General features: G+C 43.5%; 1 protein-coding gene across 3 annotated transcripts in view; it reads right to left on the bottom strand.

The window, feature by feature from the left end:
- AK4 (adenylate kinase 4) overlaps positions 1 to 16,568 on the bottom strand; it is an 89,735-nt gene that overhangs the window by 33,345 nt on the left and 39,822 nt on the right. For all 3 annotated transcript variants that reach the window (XM_066376495.1, XM_066376494.1, XM_066376493.1), the window contains one exon: positions 693 to 812. In XM_066376495.1, the coding sequence (XP_066232592.1) occupies positions 693 to 812 (120 nt within the window). The remainder of the gene's footprint in view (positions 1 to 692; positions 813 to 16,568) is intronic.

Here is a 16,568-nt window from a genome sequence, read left to right as displayed (position 1 = left end):
CCCATGTTACATTCTCAACGATCCTTATTTTTACATACTCAAAGATTTCCCTATTTTCTACCTTTGTAAATCTAACAGGTGGAAAATGGTAACTTGTGGCTTTAATTTATGTGGACTATTCTGAATGAAAAAAACTTCAGATTTCAAATGTTATACTTACGACCACACAGTCATGGAAACAAAAGGCATCATCAAAACTGGAACAGCCTGACCAGGTGGTATAGCACAGTGGATAGAGAGTCGGCCTGGGACACGGAGGACCCAGGTTGAAAACCCCGAGGTTGCCCGCTTGAGCGTGGGCTCATCTGGCTTGAGCACGGCCTCACCAGCTTGAGCGAGGGGTTGCTAGCTTAAGCGTGGGATCATAGACATGACCCTATGGTCACTGGCTCAAGCCCAAAGGTTACTGGCTTGATACCCAAGGTCACTGGCTTCAGCAAGGGGTCACTCACTCTGCTGTAGCCCCTGGCTCAAGGCACATATGAAAAAGCAATCAGTGAACAACTAAGGTGTTACAGCAAAGAATTGATGCTTCTCATCTCTCTCCCTTCCTGTCTGTTTGTCCCTATGTGTCCCTCTCTGACAAAAAAATAAAATAAAACCAAAAAACAAAACAAAACCTGGAACAATAGCGGAATTCAGTAAAGGGCAACTACTCACAGAAATCCAGCTGACCAACAGGTTCAACTCACCATCCAGCAGCCAGTGCTGATCGCGCCTGTTTTCCAGCTCTGACATCATGAGGCGTGTGATCACATGATCTGGAACCAAAAGACCTTTCGCTATGTACTGCTTTGCCATGTCACCAACTTCTATTAAAAAGATAGGAAAAAAGAGACACTCAAAAAAAGCTCCAAAATAACAAATAGCTCACAAACTCTTTTTTGACATTTTTTGCCTTCTTTCCCATTCTTCTTTATTGGTCTGGGTAAGTTATATATAGATGTTTTTAGAGTAAGGTTTTAAATATTGGCTTCAATAATCTCTCCCTCTTGTCTCCCAAAGATTACAAAAGCAGCTCCTAAAGATATACACACACAGAAGTAAAAATAAAAGAAAATAAAAACTAGTCATAAAGTGAAAAGAGTAGGAAACAAAGTTGGAGTTTAGAGGGATGATGGTACACAAAAGGCCAAGCGAGAAGTCCTGGTGACTTCCTAACGATAAGCCACAAACTGGAGACTGAGCCTCACAACAGTTTATAATAACAAGAAAATGTGATTAACTACATGGCTCATGGTATACCGAATACTAAACGAAATGGAGAAATACAACTATTCCTTAGAGACTGAAGGAAAAAACTTTCCACTGTTCTAGAAAGAATGCTGGATAGTACAAACCGGTTTATTTCTTTTCATGGACCTCAGTGTAAGCAAATGGCACCATGCTGGCATAACTGTAAGAAAAACTCAGTTTTTTACTGTAATTCCAAGTTCATAAAAAGATGTAAAAACTTTTTAAGATTATTTCCAGAGGGGGAAAAATAATTTTATCTTAATTTAAATCAATCAATTTAAAAAAATAAATAAAGACAATCACATTCCTGAATGTGGCTGAACATGAACGTGAACAGAACACATACATTCAACAAATGTTCACGGGTTACATACTATGTGACAGGTGGTATTCTACAAATGGAGCAGTGAAGAAAAGTTGCAGCTTACTGATATTTATGCGGTATTACTTTCCTTAAGAGCAACAATAACAACCATTACCTAAGTATACACTATGTCTCAGGCATTGTGCTTCAAGCACTATGTGTGTCATTTCATTTAATCCTCATCGTCATATAGGAAGTAATAGCCCCTTTTTATGACAGCTTTAGTGATATAACACACTTTAAAATGTAGAACACAGTGCTTTTTAATACTTTCTCAATGTTGTGCAATCATCACCACTTAATTCCAGAACATTTTTATCACCCCAGAAAGAAACTCTGTACCCATTAGTAGTCACTCCCCATTTCCTCAGCTTTCTAGCCTGTGGCAACTATACTGCTCACAAAAATTAGGGGATAATATTTTACCATTTTCATATTCATTTTGAAATATCCCCTAATTTTTGTGAACAGTATATTAACGTACATTCGGTCTTTATAAACTGGTCTATTCTGCACATCTCATATAAAGAGAATCACACAATCGGTGGTATTTTGTGTCTGGTTTCTTTCACTTCGCAGTATAATTTCAAGGTTTATTTATGTTGTATCATATAACAGTACTTCATTCATTTTTGTGGCTGCGTATTTGTATTCCATTGTACGTATATATCACCTTTTGTTTAGTCCATCTGTCCACTGATGAACATTTGGTGGTTGTTTCCACTTTGGGACTATGATGAATAACGCTGCAGTGAACATTCATGTACAAGCTTTTGTGTGAACATATGCTTTCAGTTCTCTTGGGCAATACCTGTAAGGTATGCATGTTTTATATCTGAATAATCACTGTCAAATATGCTTGGAGTAACTGACAAGTCTGGTGTTGTCCTACTTTGCAACGATCAGACCAATCAGCCCCAGAGCCCTGTTCTTAGTCCCATCGACCAAACTCTAAATAAATAACAAATACACATCTTCCAAGGTGAGAGACCAAGATGTGAAATGGCTCCACATATCCCATGAGGAAACAGTAAAAGAGCAGGGAATACCTTCTTTGGAAAAGAGAAGACCCAGAGACGGACATTAACAATTTACCCATGACCTGCTAACCTGACACATGGAAAAGGCATTATTTTATTCAATGCCCGGGATGTAGAAATAGGACTCGTAGTGGGAATTGCAAGTGGATAGAAGAAGTTGCCTAAGGAAATGTCTGAATGGAGACACAAAGACAGTCTAGGAAGGGATACTGTAGAAGAATGCTGGCAACTGAACTTGGGATTGAGCAGCATGCTTTTCCAACTATTTTTTGGCAGCCTTGGCTCTTCTCTGGAGCAGGACAGGCATGTCCTCAATTTGATACAAAAATCAAACTTGCACCACATCTCCCAATCTGCTCCATGAAAACCTGGAAAGGTCAACAGCCAGAGCAAAATGGATTTAATAATGTTCTGTGCTGATTGTTTCCACCAGGTTTCAAACCAGGGACCTTTCAGTGTCTGCTTATGCATCTGAATGAAGACCTTACTATAACAGCAAACAGAAATACAACATGGATCAGAAGACAGAGGGGCCTATTCTGGAAAACATGACCTCCATATGCCCATGTCAGTATGCTCGGAGGAAAAGCAGTTTTGTTAAGTGCTAACACCTAACATGATTGGATAAAACACGTAGTTGCTCTAATTTGTAGAATTCCAAAGAAAGGCTTTAGACAAATGCATTGTCCTTTTGTTCTGATCGCCTATAAATTGAGGACAAATTAGTTACAGGAGACAGAGCTGGACAAGTGCCCACAAAGCAGCAAATGCCCCAAGACGCCTTGCCAAATCACCAGAAACAGGTAACAACTCAATGTCCTCTTCATTGTTCATGCCAGAAAATGCTGAGAATGAAAGACCCCTGTGAAAAAGCTTGATTCCTTCAGAAGACTGCCAAGAATGAAGAGAAACCACTGCCACTCCCAGTATCATCCCTACTTCCAAAGGTCATTGAAAAGGCCATAATGCATGCTGGCGAGCAGGCGCACACACATGCACGCGCGCACCATCTGAGGCATGGCAGAGTGAACTGTCGCTTTGTGATTCTGCCAACAAGTTTTATCCCCCCACTCTTAAGAAAAATTTCATTCTGTAAATTGTTTATCCTTGATATCACTTTGATGAATCTCTTCTATTTAAGAAAATAAGCTTTAAAAAAAAAATCTTGTTTAGGAAATAGATACCAAGGACCTTTAGAATTGAAAATCATGGCATAAGCTCCTAAATTTAAGGCATTTTGGCACGTCACTCAATGACTCATTTCAGATGTCAAGTATCCACCCTTCAAATGGCCTTGCTCAAAGCCAGGCTTTCTTTTCCTTCATACCAAAAAGAAATGGTCTTAAAGCACTCATAGACACTTGCTATTGGCAGGTACAAAGAAAATTCTGCATCTACTGTAATGGTCAATAGGATATACTTTATAGAGTGATACTGGGTTCAAATCTCGACATTGCCTCCTAAAGATTTTTTTTTTTTTTTGTATTTTTCTGAAGCCGGAAACAGGGAGGCAGTCAGACAGACTCCCGCATGCGCCTGACCCGGATCCACCCGGCACGCCCACCAGGGGGCGATGCTCTGCCCATCCGGGGCGTCGCTCTGTCACGACCAGAGCCACTCTAGCGCCTGGGGCAGAGGCCAAGGAGCCATCCCCAGCACCTGAGCCATCTTTGCTCCAATGGAGCCTCGGCTGCGGGAGGGGAAGAGAGAGACAGAGAGGAAGGAGAGGGGGAGGGGTGGAGAAGCAGATGGGTGCCTCTCCTGTGTGCCCTGGCCGGGAATCGAACCCGGGACTTCTTCACGCCAGGCCGACGCTCTACCACTGAGCCAACCGGCCAGGGCCGCCTCCTAAAGATTTTAGGACTTTGGTAATATTGTGTCTTTTCTCAGTTTCTCCATCTATAAATTGAGAATAATATCACCTCCAGGGGTCCCCAAACTTTTTACACAGAGGGCCAGTTCACTGTCCCTCAGACCGTTGGAGGGCCGCCACATACAGTGCTCCTCTCACTGACCACCAATGAAAGAGGTGGCCCTTCCTGAAGTGCGGTGGGGGGCCGGATAAATGGCCTCAGGGGGCTGCATGTGGCCCACGGGCTGTAGTTTGGGGACGCCTGATAGGCTGTTTTAAAAGACATATGTAGTTAATATTTGTAAAGGACTTGGTATAATGCCTCTTTGCAAATTTCATTCAAGGATATAGAGATAAGTATTTACTCCTATATTCCAGGTGATACTCTAAGTAGTTTATACACATGAATTCATTTAATCCTCATTAGTATCTACAAGGTCAATACTATTATTTTCCTTATTTCCTAGGCAAGTTGTAGGAAGCAAAGAGAGGTTAAGTAATTTGCCTAAAGTAATTCAGTTAATAAGTAGTGGAGCCTGAACTCAAACTCAAGCAGGCTATCACCAGAGTTAATTTTCTTTTTTAAAGATATTACTTATTGATTTTTAGAAAGAGAGAGAAAAAAGAGAAAGAGCGAGAAGCATCAATTATTCGTTGTGGCACATTAGTTGTTCATTGTTTCTCGTGTGTCCCTTGCCCGGGCAAGCCTGGGGTTTCGAAAGGACGACCTCAGTGTTCCAAATCTACGCTCTATCCACTGTGCAATCACAGGTCAAACCAGAGTTAATTTTTGTAAAGATTTTATTCAATTTAAAGAGAGAAAGAGAGAGAGAGAGAAGGGGGGGCAGGAAGTATCAACTCCCATATGTGCCTTGACCAGGCAAGCCCAGGGTTTCAAACCGGCGACCTCAGTGATCCAGGTCAAGGCTTTATCCACTACACCACCACAGGTCAGGCCTGAGAGTTAATTTTTTTTTCTTTTTTTCTTTTTTTTTTGTATTTTTCTGAAGTTGGAAACGGGGAGGCAGTTAGACTCCTGCATGTGCCCGACCGGGATCCACTCGGCACGCCCACCAGGGGGCAATGCTCTGCCCATCTGGGGCGTCGCTCTGTTGCGACCAGAGCCACTCTAGCGCCTGAGGCAGAGGCCATGGAGACATCCCCAGCGCCCGGGCCATCTTTTGCTCCAATGGAGTCTCGGCTGCGGGAGGGGAAGAGAGAGACAGAGAGGAAGGAGAGGGGAGGGGTGGAGAAGCAGATGAGCGCTTCTCCTGTGTGCCCTGGCCGGGAATCGAACCCGGGACTTCCGCACGCCAGGCCGATGCTCTACCCCTGAGCCAACCAGCCAGGGCCGAGAGTTAATTTTCTTAACCACTCATTACACTATTCTGTCTCTGAATGTTTGTGAGCATTTCCTTGAACAGAAGCACTTCTTTTATTTATTTATTTTTTTTCTGAGAGATACATAGAGACAGAGAGTGGGACAGATAGGGACAGAAAGGGAGAGAGATGAGACGCATCAATCCTTCATTGTGGCACCTTAGTTGTTCATTGATTGCTTTCTCATATGTGCCTTGACCGGGGGGCTGCAGCAGAGTGAGTGACCCCTTGCTCAAGCCAGCAACTTTTGGGCTCAAGCCAGGGTCGATGGGGTCATGTCAATGATCCCACACTCAAGCCAGTGACCCCTCACTCAGGCCGGATCCGCCTGTGCTCAAGTTTTGAACCTGGGTCCTCTGCATCCCAGGCCAAAACTCTATCCACTGCACCACCATCTGGTCAGGCTACAGAAGCACTTTAAATGTTAGAGTACATATGTACTTTTGTGATTTATAAGAAATATATATATGATCCAAAATGGGGCTCAGACAGACGGATTAAGGTGGGTTGAGGACCCGGGTGCAGAAGAAAATATTGGGCCCCTTACATTAGAAAAAAGTATAAAGTTGGGGTTTTTTGCGGCCCTTCAGAAGTCAGGGCCCAGGTCGCGCATCTGGTGTCCCCGCCATTAAATCCGCCTCTGGTCTCAGAACTTCCAAAACCCTCAGAATTTCCTGAGTGGTAAGAGCATCTTTCTTTATAATCTTTGGTCTCTTGTCCTAAGTTTCTGAAAACATTCTGGAGCTCTGCAAGTGGAATGGGTGTCTTGTTATTCATAAGAAGCCCCTTTCCACACTGGGTTTATATTAATGAGGTGACTGTTAAGGATGGGCACTGGTTTTCAGAGGAACCAACCATGAACAGGGGTATACTTTCACTCCCACACCTGATTTCCTGAAAGGGGAGAAGGGCTGGCAGTTGACTAACTCACCAGTGGCCAATGAGTTAATCAATCATGCCTATGTAATGTGGCCTTCATAAAAGCCCAAAAAGAGGGAGTTCAGAAATCTTCCAAGCTGGGAAACCACAATGCTTCAACATGCTAGGTCCTAAACTCCATGAGGACAGAAGCTCCTTCGTTCGGGACCTCACCCTCTGTATCTTTTCAACGGGCTATTGGTTTGTATCCTTTAATATCCTTTGTAATAAACTGGTCATCCAGTAGGTAAGCAGGTTTCCTAAATTCTGTGAGGTGCTCTAGCAACGGAGCCCAAGGAAGAAGTCATGGGAACCTTTCTGATTTATAGTCAGAAGCACAGGTGACCACCTGCACTGACAACTGGCATTTGAACTAGAGGGTGGACTTGTAAGACTTGTATCCCTTAATCTGTTTGATTTGACCCTGTCTCCAGATAGACAATGTCAGAATTGAGCTGAAATGTAGGACACCCTGCTGGTGCTGGAGATTTATACTAGGCAGTGTGCAAACTACCCCTCTCCCCCGACAGACATTCTCGCAACATTGGAAATTGGGTGTAGAACCTTTTAACATTCTTCTGGAATAGCGAAGCCCCGATGTTATAAAGGACAAGAAGAGCATAGTAAGAACTGAATTGCTTTGTGAACTCAGGCCAAACCTACCTACTGGGTGACAGTATGCCCATGTAACTACTTTGCTTCCATTAGGCACTATATCTTCAACTAAATAAAAAACTTACAGCGAGTGTTTCTAAGCACCTTGCTCCTACCAAACCCTACACCCCCTGCAATCCTGCACCTCCTAACTAGTCAACCTCCTTCTCTCCCTAGGGCCCTCTGTCTTTTAATCCACCCAATTTCCAGAGGAACTTTCACAAAAACACAAGTTGGCACCAGTCACTTCCTCCTCCAACGCCAATAACACATTCCCTGGCCTACAAGATGACGTGGGAACTCCTTACAACAGCATTCAGAATCACTCTAATCTGGTCCAGAAGAAGTCCTCAAACCTTACCCCCCACCACAGTTCCTATATTGCCCGACCCTTGACCTTTCCGTGGTGCCAGGCACAAGCTGAGTAAAACACTGTGGTCCCTTCCCTCAAGCAGTGTACAGTCACATGGAGGAAAGGCAGGTCAGGAGAGAGGCAGTGCTCTTATGGACATGTGCCCAGGACAGGGACACAAAGGTGGACACCTCAGTCCAACCTCAGACCCCCTCTAAAAAAAGCTACCTGCCCTGGAATTGGTCTTTGAAGGGCTAGCAAAAATTGGCTGGAAAAATCATCCACCTCACAGCTATACAGCTATGAATTTTCTAGTTCCTTCAGAATAATAATTCCCTCTTCATATTCCACCAGAACCTGGACTAAAGCTATTACACAGGTGCCTCAGTGCCAATTAGAAAAAAGGTGTCCGCTTTGGAAGATGCCCATTCCTCCAGGCTGACTCAGCTGTATGGCAGGAAACATAACTTGGTGGACAGAAGACTAGACTGCAGGCCCTGCACACACTCTTTAGCCAGGTGCACCCCCTCCCATCCCATGAAGATTAGTCTGTACAACCACATGTGGTTGTACCTCTACCTACATCTCACTCTTATTAAATGGAGGTTGTTTAAATATCCTCCATACCAGACTATAATCCCCTTGAGGCCAGAGACTATCTTAAAGGATCAATAATGGCCACTCACCTTGGCCAGGTAGCTCAGTTGGTTAGAGTGTTGTCCTGATACATCAAGGTTGCAGGTTCGATCCCTAGTCAGGGCACATGCAAGAATCAACCAATGAAAGCATAAATAAGTGGAACAACATATCAATGTTTCTTTTTTTCTCCCTTTCTTTCTCTCTGAAAATCAATAAATTAAAAATAAATACAATTTAAAAATAAGGGCCACTCTACTTGATGATATCATATCCTCAGACTCTCGATCTTCCTGTCCCCAATGTCCTACAACTAGATGAACTTTCTCCTTACTACACTTGCTCTCATACCTTGTATCTATTATAGTGTTCAACAGTCCTGATGATCATAGTTGTGACTTTAAGTCAGTTAAAACAAGAAAAACCTTCTCAATCACACAGTAAGGATTATGAGAGCAGTGTTTCCTTTAAATGTTATCTTATAGTCTAATTATTTGCCAAGCCTTGAATAACTGAGTTAAATAAACCACTGAATTAAGCAACATTCCATTATCTGGTTAGTCTACATAAATGGACATTTAGTATATTTTTGTCAATGGTTCTCACAACTATTGCTTCAGCCTATTCATGCTGGTGCAGGAAGATCATTACCAAAGGTTGCATTTGGATCACAAGCCTGAACTCCTAACAAGAAAGGATCTTGTTCCTACAAGTAGATATTTGCTCCTCCTGAAGCTGACATTTTTAAACACCCACAAAATGTGCATAGGTCAACTTTTAAAGATTTCTGAGCTTATGACTCCAAAATATTCTCTAACAAAAAGAGCAGAACGTTTGGCATGAGGGAAACAACTTATTTTCGAACTAACATGCAGGTACTTGGAAATCGTCCCAAGTTGGATATTATACTAGACTAGACCACTAAAACTCTGCTGCCTGTTTCTGAGCCATCTCTTTTTCTGGGTGCCTGTGTGACACAGGTAATCATTTTTCTTCTTTTTTTTTAGGTGAGAGAAGGGGAGATGGTGAGGCAGAGTCCCACATGTACACCAACCAAGATCCATCCAGCAACCCCATCTGGGGCTGATGTTCAAGTACCGAGCTATTTTTAGGGCCTGAGGCTGATGGGCTCCCAGGGAGCTATCTTCAGTGCCCAGGGCCACACTTGAATCAATCGAGCCACTGGCTGTGGGAGGGGAACAGGGAGAGAGAGAAGAGGAGAAGCAGATGGTCACTTCTCCTGTGTGCCCTGACCAGAAACTGAACCCAAGACCTCCATACATCAGGCCAATGCTCTATCCACTGAGCCACTGGCCAGGGCTGACACAGATAATCTTTACCCTAAAGGTTTTCTGATAAATCACAAGACAATTAGGAATTGTAAACTACTTCCAAAGAAGGCAAGAAAGACAGCTTTATAATGGTCTGTGGGCCATTACCGGTCCGCAGAGAAAGAATAAATAACTTACATTATTTCCGTTTTATTTATATTTAAGTCTGAACGATGTTTTATTTTTAAAAAATGACCAGATTCCCTCTGTTACATCTGTCTAAGACTTACTCTTGACGCTTGTCTCGGTCACATGGTACATTTATCTGTCCCACCCTAAAGGCCGGTCCGTGAAAATATTTTCTGACATTAAACCGGTCCGTGGCCCAAAAAAGGTTGGGGACCACTGTGTTAGAGTACAATATTTAGCTCACCATTAGGACAATTATTATAGGTGTATTAGAATCTATGACCTATCTAATTAATCATTCCTTGAGTCAAAAGAAGGTTAATAGAAATAAAATCTTCCTTGTAACTTAGCTTTGAACCCAGATTTATGTAAGGTACAAATGTGCATCTCTTTACCACTAATTGTGAGATTAAAATGAAATTATAATGTGATTTCTTTTTTTTTAATTGAGGTATAATTGATAAATAACATCAAATTAGTTTCAGGCATTCAACATAATGATTTGATATTTGTATATCAAATGTGGAACGATAACCATAGTAAGTATAGTTAACATCCATCACCATACATACACAGTTACAAATTATTTTTTCTTGTGATGAGAACTTTTTTTTTTTAATGTGCCTTGACTGCGGGCTTCAGCAGACCAAGTAACCCCTTGCTCAAGCCAGCGACGTTGGGCTCAAACTGGTGAGCTCAGGGTCTTGAACCTGGGTCCTCTGCATCCCAGTCCAACGCTCTATCCACTGCACCACCACCTGGTCAGGCGTGATGAGAACTTTTAAAGCTCTACTCTCTTAGCAACTTTCAAATATGCAACACAGTATTATTAACCACAGCCACCAGGCTGTAGAATGTAGATTATATCCCCGTGATTTATTTATTTTACAACTGAAAGTCTGTACCCTTTTATCCCCTTCACCCACTTGGCTCACCTTCTGGTAACAATCCGTTCTCTTTATCTATGAGCTTGGATTTTTGTTTGTTTTGTTTTGTTTTATTCTACATATAAGTAACATCTCTTAAAAACACTGGACTAGCCTGACCAGGCGGTGGCGCAGTGGATAGAGCGTCGGAGTGGGATGCGGAGGACCTAGGTTCGAGACCCCGCAGTCGCCAGCTTGAGCACAGGCTCATCTGGATCGAGCAAGGCATCTCTTGGTCTGCTGTAACCCCCCGGGTCAAGGCACATATGAGAAAGCAATCAATGAACAACTAAGGTGCCACAAGGAAGAATTGATGCTTCTCATCTTTCTCCATTCCTGTCTGTCTGTCCCTATCTGTCTCTCTCTCTCTGAGTCTCTCTGTCTCTGTCACAATAAAAAGGAAAAAAGAGCTTTAAAACAAAACAAAACAAAACAAAAAAACCACTGGACTAACTTTGCAATGAGACAAAGAATCAATATGATACAAGGAATTCCCATCGGGCTGGGAATAGAGTCTTGGCTCTCAGTTCTGCTTCCAAGTAACTAACTGCCTACAAACAAGACTAAACACATCTGTGCACTTCACGTACACATGGTCTCAAGTGTCCTCCTCTGCATAAGAGAGTTGGTCCCTTCTCCATCTGATATCTCAGAGGTGGATTTCCAATCTCCTGTATCTGGCTTTGCGGCCATGTGTGAAGGTGAGTGGGCTAGCTTCCTCGGTATACCTCAAATCACACTAGTGTCCTTTTAATCACCGAGATTCTGCCTCTGACGTGCGGGACATCAGAGCTTAAGGAGAGTCTCCCTTCTGTCATGGGCAGCCAAAGCACAGATCATTAAATCCATTCTAGATGTAAAGAGTGGAGTCCAGACCAGAACTCAGACCTGAATCACTGGTCAGTATTCGTCTATCATACCTTGCCTGGAAGACTTTCTGGGAATAAGGGCTAGTGCTCTGTTAGACCACTTTGCACTTTTCTCTCTAGCCAGATTGGATATTTGCATTCAGTTAGTCTAATTTTGTAACTCAGGGTCCAGAAATGTGTTGGCAGTGGGCGTGTTTCTGTAATAGCCAAGATAAAAACATGAGTGGACAAAAGCCACAATAGCTTTGGGCAGGGGAGGGGCTGGCACTACTGAGGAAGAAGGTGATCCAGTCTTTGACCATAAAGAACATCCAGCAGGTTCCTAATCCGTACTCGTTTTCATTCCACCAGCCTATCAGTTATTATTAGACCCTCCATACTGGTTCAAAGAATAGTGCAGCAATCTCATTTTAAGACTTTAAATAAATCATGAAAGAAAACGATGTTGGGGTTTCATAAGCCAAAAAAATATTGGATGTCTGATGTCAGGAGTATTTTCTTGGCCCAGAATAGGACCACATGCACTTATAAACACCATGAACATCTGGCGTAGGAGGACCATGTGCTGCCAGTAAAGGAGAAAAAGCAGATTGGGATGAAGGCAACAGAAGTTGGGCAAGGGAACAAATAGGAAAAGACAAGTAATCTGAAAGCCTTGCCAAAATCAAAGATGAGTTTTAAATCCAAAATGTTTAACCATCTCCTCCAGCCCACATTCTGTAAGTCTGCCTTGGTATCCACCATACCAGGTACTTTCAGACCTGAGGAGTAGGATCATACTTCACATCTCTTGAGCTCTCTAGATATTTTTCTCTGCCTCCCCTATAGCCTTATCACAACCTATTACTAGTCCCATTCAGAGGACAGGGAGGACTTTCACTTTCAAAGCAACATGAAAAGAAATTCCTTCCTATTGCAGAAGGCCCAGGGTGTAGATCTGGCTGTGCCAGGCACCTTTCCAGCTGCCTCTCTGCACAGGATCTTGGCTGCAGATCAGCATGAGGGAAGTTGCTGTTTCCTCCAGTACCATCTGCTCAAACATGATGGACTGTTACTGCTGCCCACGGGGTCTCCCCCTCTTCCCCTCTCCCTTCCTCTCTTCAACCCCTCTCCCTCCCTCCTTCCCTCTTTTTCGGTCATAGCTCTCTGGCAGTGCTCTTGTAGAGAACCAGGAACCAAAGATGTGCCATGCTCACCAGCCTCCCTGCAAACAAAGGGAAAAAGGAGGAGACAAACAGCTGACACTAACACTCTTTCCTGACAGGGCTCCCAGGGGGTAATAAGGGCCACCGAGTACAGAGACATGCAACCACCCTTTAACATCCAGCAAGAACAATAATAATACCAAAGGGCAGCCACCAGGAAAAACAGCATGGAGGTTCCCAAAATATTAAAAATAAAAACACTTCTGGCCTGACCTGTGGTGGCACAGTGAATAAAGCATCGACCTGGAATGCTGAGGTCGCTGGTTGGAAACCCTGAGCTTGCCCGGTCAAGGCACATATGGGAGTGGATGCTTCCTGCTCCTCCTCCCCTCCCCCCCCCCTTTTCTCTCTCTCACTTCTGTCTCTAAAATGAATAAATTTTTTTAAAAATCTAAAAAGAAAAAACACCAATCAATTTTTAAAAAGTAGAAATAGTTATGGGTATTTCCCCAAAGAAAATGAAAACATTAACTCAAAAAGATGTATGCACCTCATGTTCACTGCAGCATTATTTGCAATAGCCAAGATATGCAAACGACCTAAATGTCCACTGATAGATGAATGAGTAAAAAAGATGCAGTACATATATTCAATGGAATATTTATTATTCAGCCATAAAAAATGAAATCTTGCTGTTTGTGACAATAATGATGAACTTTGAGGGCATCATGCTAAGTGAAATAATTATATGACAGTATTTGTCATATGATCTGTTACATATGATATCTTAAAAACCAAAACCAAAAAACAATACTGGACCAGGCACTGGCACAGTGGATCGACCGTCAGCCTGGGATACTGAGGACACAGGTTCAAAAGCCAGAGGTGACCAGCTTGAGCACGGCCTCACCAGCTTAAGTGTGGAGTTACCAGCTTGAATGTGGGGTCATAAACATGACCCCATGGTTGCTGGCTTGAGCCCAAAGGTCTCTGGCTTAAGCCCCAGGTCACTGGCTTGAGCAAGGGGTCACTGGATTGGTGGGAGCCCTCCCCCCACTGGTCAAGGCACATCTGAGAAAGCAATCAATGAACAACTAAGGTGCCGCAACTATGAGTTGATGCTTCTCATCTCTCTCCCTTCCTGTCTGTCTGTCCCTCTTTCTCTCTCTCTCTCTCTCCCTCTCTTCCGCTAAAAGAAAACAACAAAAACAAACAAATCAAAAAAACCCCACGAAGCTCACAGATACAGAGAATAGATTGGTGATTGCCAGAACAGGGAGTAGGGAGAGGGGGGCATTGCAAAATGGGTAAAGGTGGAAAAAGGATATATGCTTCCAGTTATAAAATAATGAAGTCATGGGGCTATAATGTTCAGTGTGGTGTCTATAGTTAATAACACTGTGCTACGTATTTTAAAATTGCTAAGAAAGTAGAAAGTTCTCATCACAGAAAGAATTTCTGGAACTATGTATTAATTAGATATTACCTCGATTTACTACGGTGATCATCTTGCAATGTATACAAATATCAGATCATTATGCTATACATCTGAAATGGTGTGCGTCAGTTGCACGTGCCACTTAATGAAGGGGATGCATTCTGAGAAATGTGTCATTTGGCCATTTTGTCATTTTTTGAACATCATAGAGCGCACTTACACAAACCTCAGATGGTATAGCCTACTGCACAACTAGGGTATATGATATAGCTTACTGCTCCTAGGCTACAAGTCTGTAAGCATGTCACTATACAAACTTAAATCAAGCACAGGAGAAATGATGCAATCAAGAGATGCATTGAGCACAAGTTGTAAGGCTGCTGCAGGCGTAACAGCATACTGTAGTACAGCAAGTATTTTTTTTATTTTTATTTATTTATTTTTTTCTTAAGCTGGAGACAGGAAGAGACAGTCAGACAGACTCCCGCATGCGCCCAACCGGGATCCACCTGGCACGCCCACCAGGGGGCGACGCTCTGCCCACCAGGGGGCGATGCTCTGCCCCTCCGGGACATCGCTCTGTTGCGACCAGAGCCACTCTAGCGCCTGGGGCAGAGGCCAAGGAGCCATCCCTAGCACCCGGCTATCTTTGCTCCAATGGAGCCTCAGCTGCGGGAGGGGAAGAGAGAGACAGAGAGGAAGGGGGGGGGTGGAGAAGCAGATGGGCGCTTCTCCTATGTGCCCTGGCCGGGAATCGAACTCAGGACTTCTGTACGCCAGGCCAACGCTCTACCACTGAGCCAACCGGCCAGGGCCCACAGCAAGTATTTTTTAAAAAATAAGCAGAAAGAGTACACTCTAAAATAACAATTAAAAAGTACAGTACAATGAGTATATAAAACAATAACACAGTTGTTTATCATCATTAGCAAGTATTATGTATTAATGTATATAATAACTGTGCTTTAAATGCTGAACCAGAGGTGGCTGAATCACTATATACTGTGGGGTTTTTTTAAACTAAAAATATTTTGTATGCAAAAAAGGAGAATATTGTAAATTTTAAAATGTGTCAGTTTTATGTATCTGTATGTACATCATTACAAGGTTAAATCAATTCTTACTGTTAAGAAGACAATGTTGGCCTGACCAGGCAGTGGCGCAGTGGATAGAGTGTCAGACGGACTGGGATGCCGAGGACCCAGGTTCAAGACCCCGAGGTCACCAGCTTGAGCGCGGGCTCATCTGGTTCGAGCTAAAGCTCACCAGCTTGGACCCAAGGTCGCTGGCTTGAGCAAGGGGTTACTCGGTCTGCTTTAGGCCCATGGTCAAGGCACATATGAGAAAGCAATCAAAGAACAACTAAGGTGTCACAATGAGTAACAAAAAACTAATGATTGATGTTTCTCATCTCTCCGTTCCTGTCTGTCTGTCCCTGTCTAACCCTCTCTCTGACTCTCTGTCTCTGTAAAAAAAAAAAAAAAAAAAAAAAAAAAAAAGACAATGTTGGTGATACCAAGATTAACACTTCATGAAGTAGACAGTGTCCTTAAGGAGAACTGAAAAAATGGGGTAGAAAGCGGGAAGTGGTTCTTTTTGTATTTTTCTGAAGCTGGAAACGGGGAGAGACAGTCAGACAGATTCCCGCATGTGCCCAACCGGGATCCACCTGGCACGCCCACCAGGGGGCGACGCTCTGTTGTGACCAGAGCCACTCCAGCGCCTGGGGCAGAGGCCAAGGAGCCATCCCCAGCGCCCGGGCCATCTTTGCTCCAATGGAGCCCTGGCTGCCGGAGGGGAAGAGAGAGACAGAGAGGAAGGAGGGGGGAGGGGTGGAGAAGCAGATGGGCGCTTCTCCTGTGTGCCCTGGCCAGGAATCGAACCCGGGACTTCTGCAAGCCAGGCCGACGCTCTACCACTGAGTCAACAGGCCAGGGCCGAAAGCGGGAAGTTTTTATAGAATTAAAAAATAAATAACAAAAAAGAGAAAAATAAAAAATATCTGATTGGCGGAGGCTACACTGTCAACCTTGTTTAGGGGAGAAGGCCCAGAGCTGGCTGGGTGTCTGGGGACTGGCTGACTGAATACGCCGCATTTCTGGTCAAGCAGAGCACTTACAAGGACTGGAAAGTTATCTATGTTTCAGCATAGTGATATGGCACCCCAGGCAGGAGCAGTTCCATCTTGAGCCAAGAAATTCAGTTCATCACTACTATAGATCACATTTTAAAAATTTAAACAAACAAACAAAAAATTAAACACTGGGTCAAGCCCTACTCTCATCCCTTATGTGCATT

The sequence above is a fragment of the Saccopteryx leptura genome, chromosome 3, assembly GCF_036850995.1.
Source record: "Saccopteryx leptura isolate mSacLep1 chromosome 3, mSacLep1_pri_phased_curated, whole genome shotgun sequence".
Lineage (NCBI taxonomy): Eukaryota > Metazoa > Chordata > Mammalia > Chiroptera > Emballonuridae > Saccopteryx > Saccopteryx leptura.
Note: the sequence above shows the minus strand (reverse complement) of the source record. Positions and strands in the feature narration are given on the sequence as shown.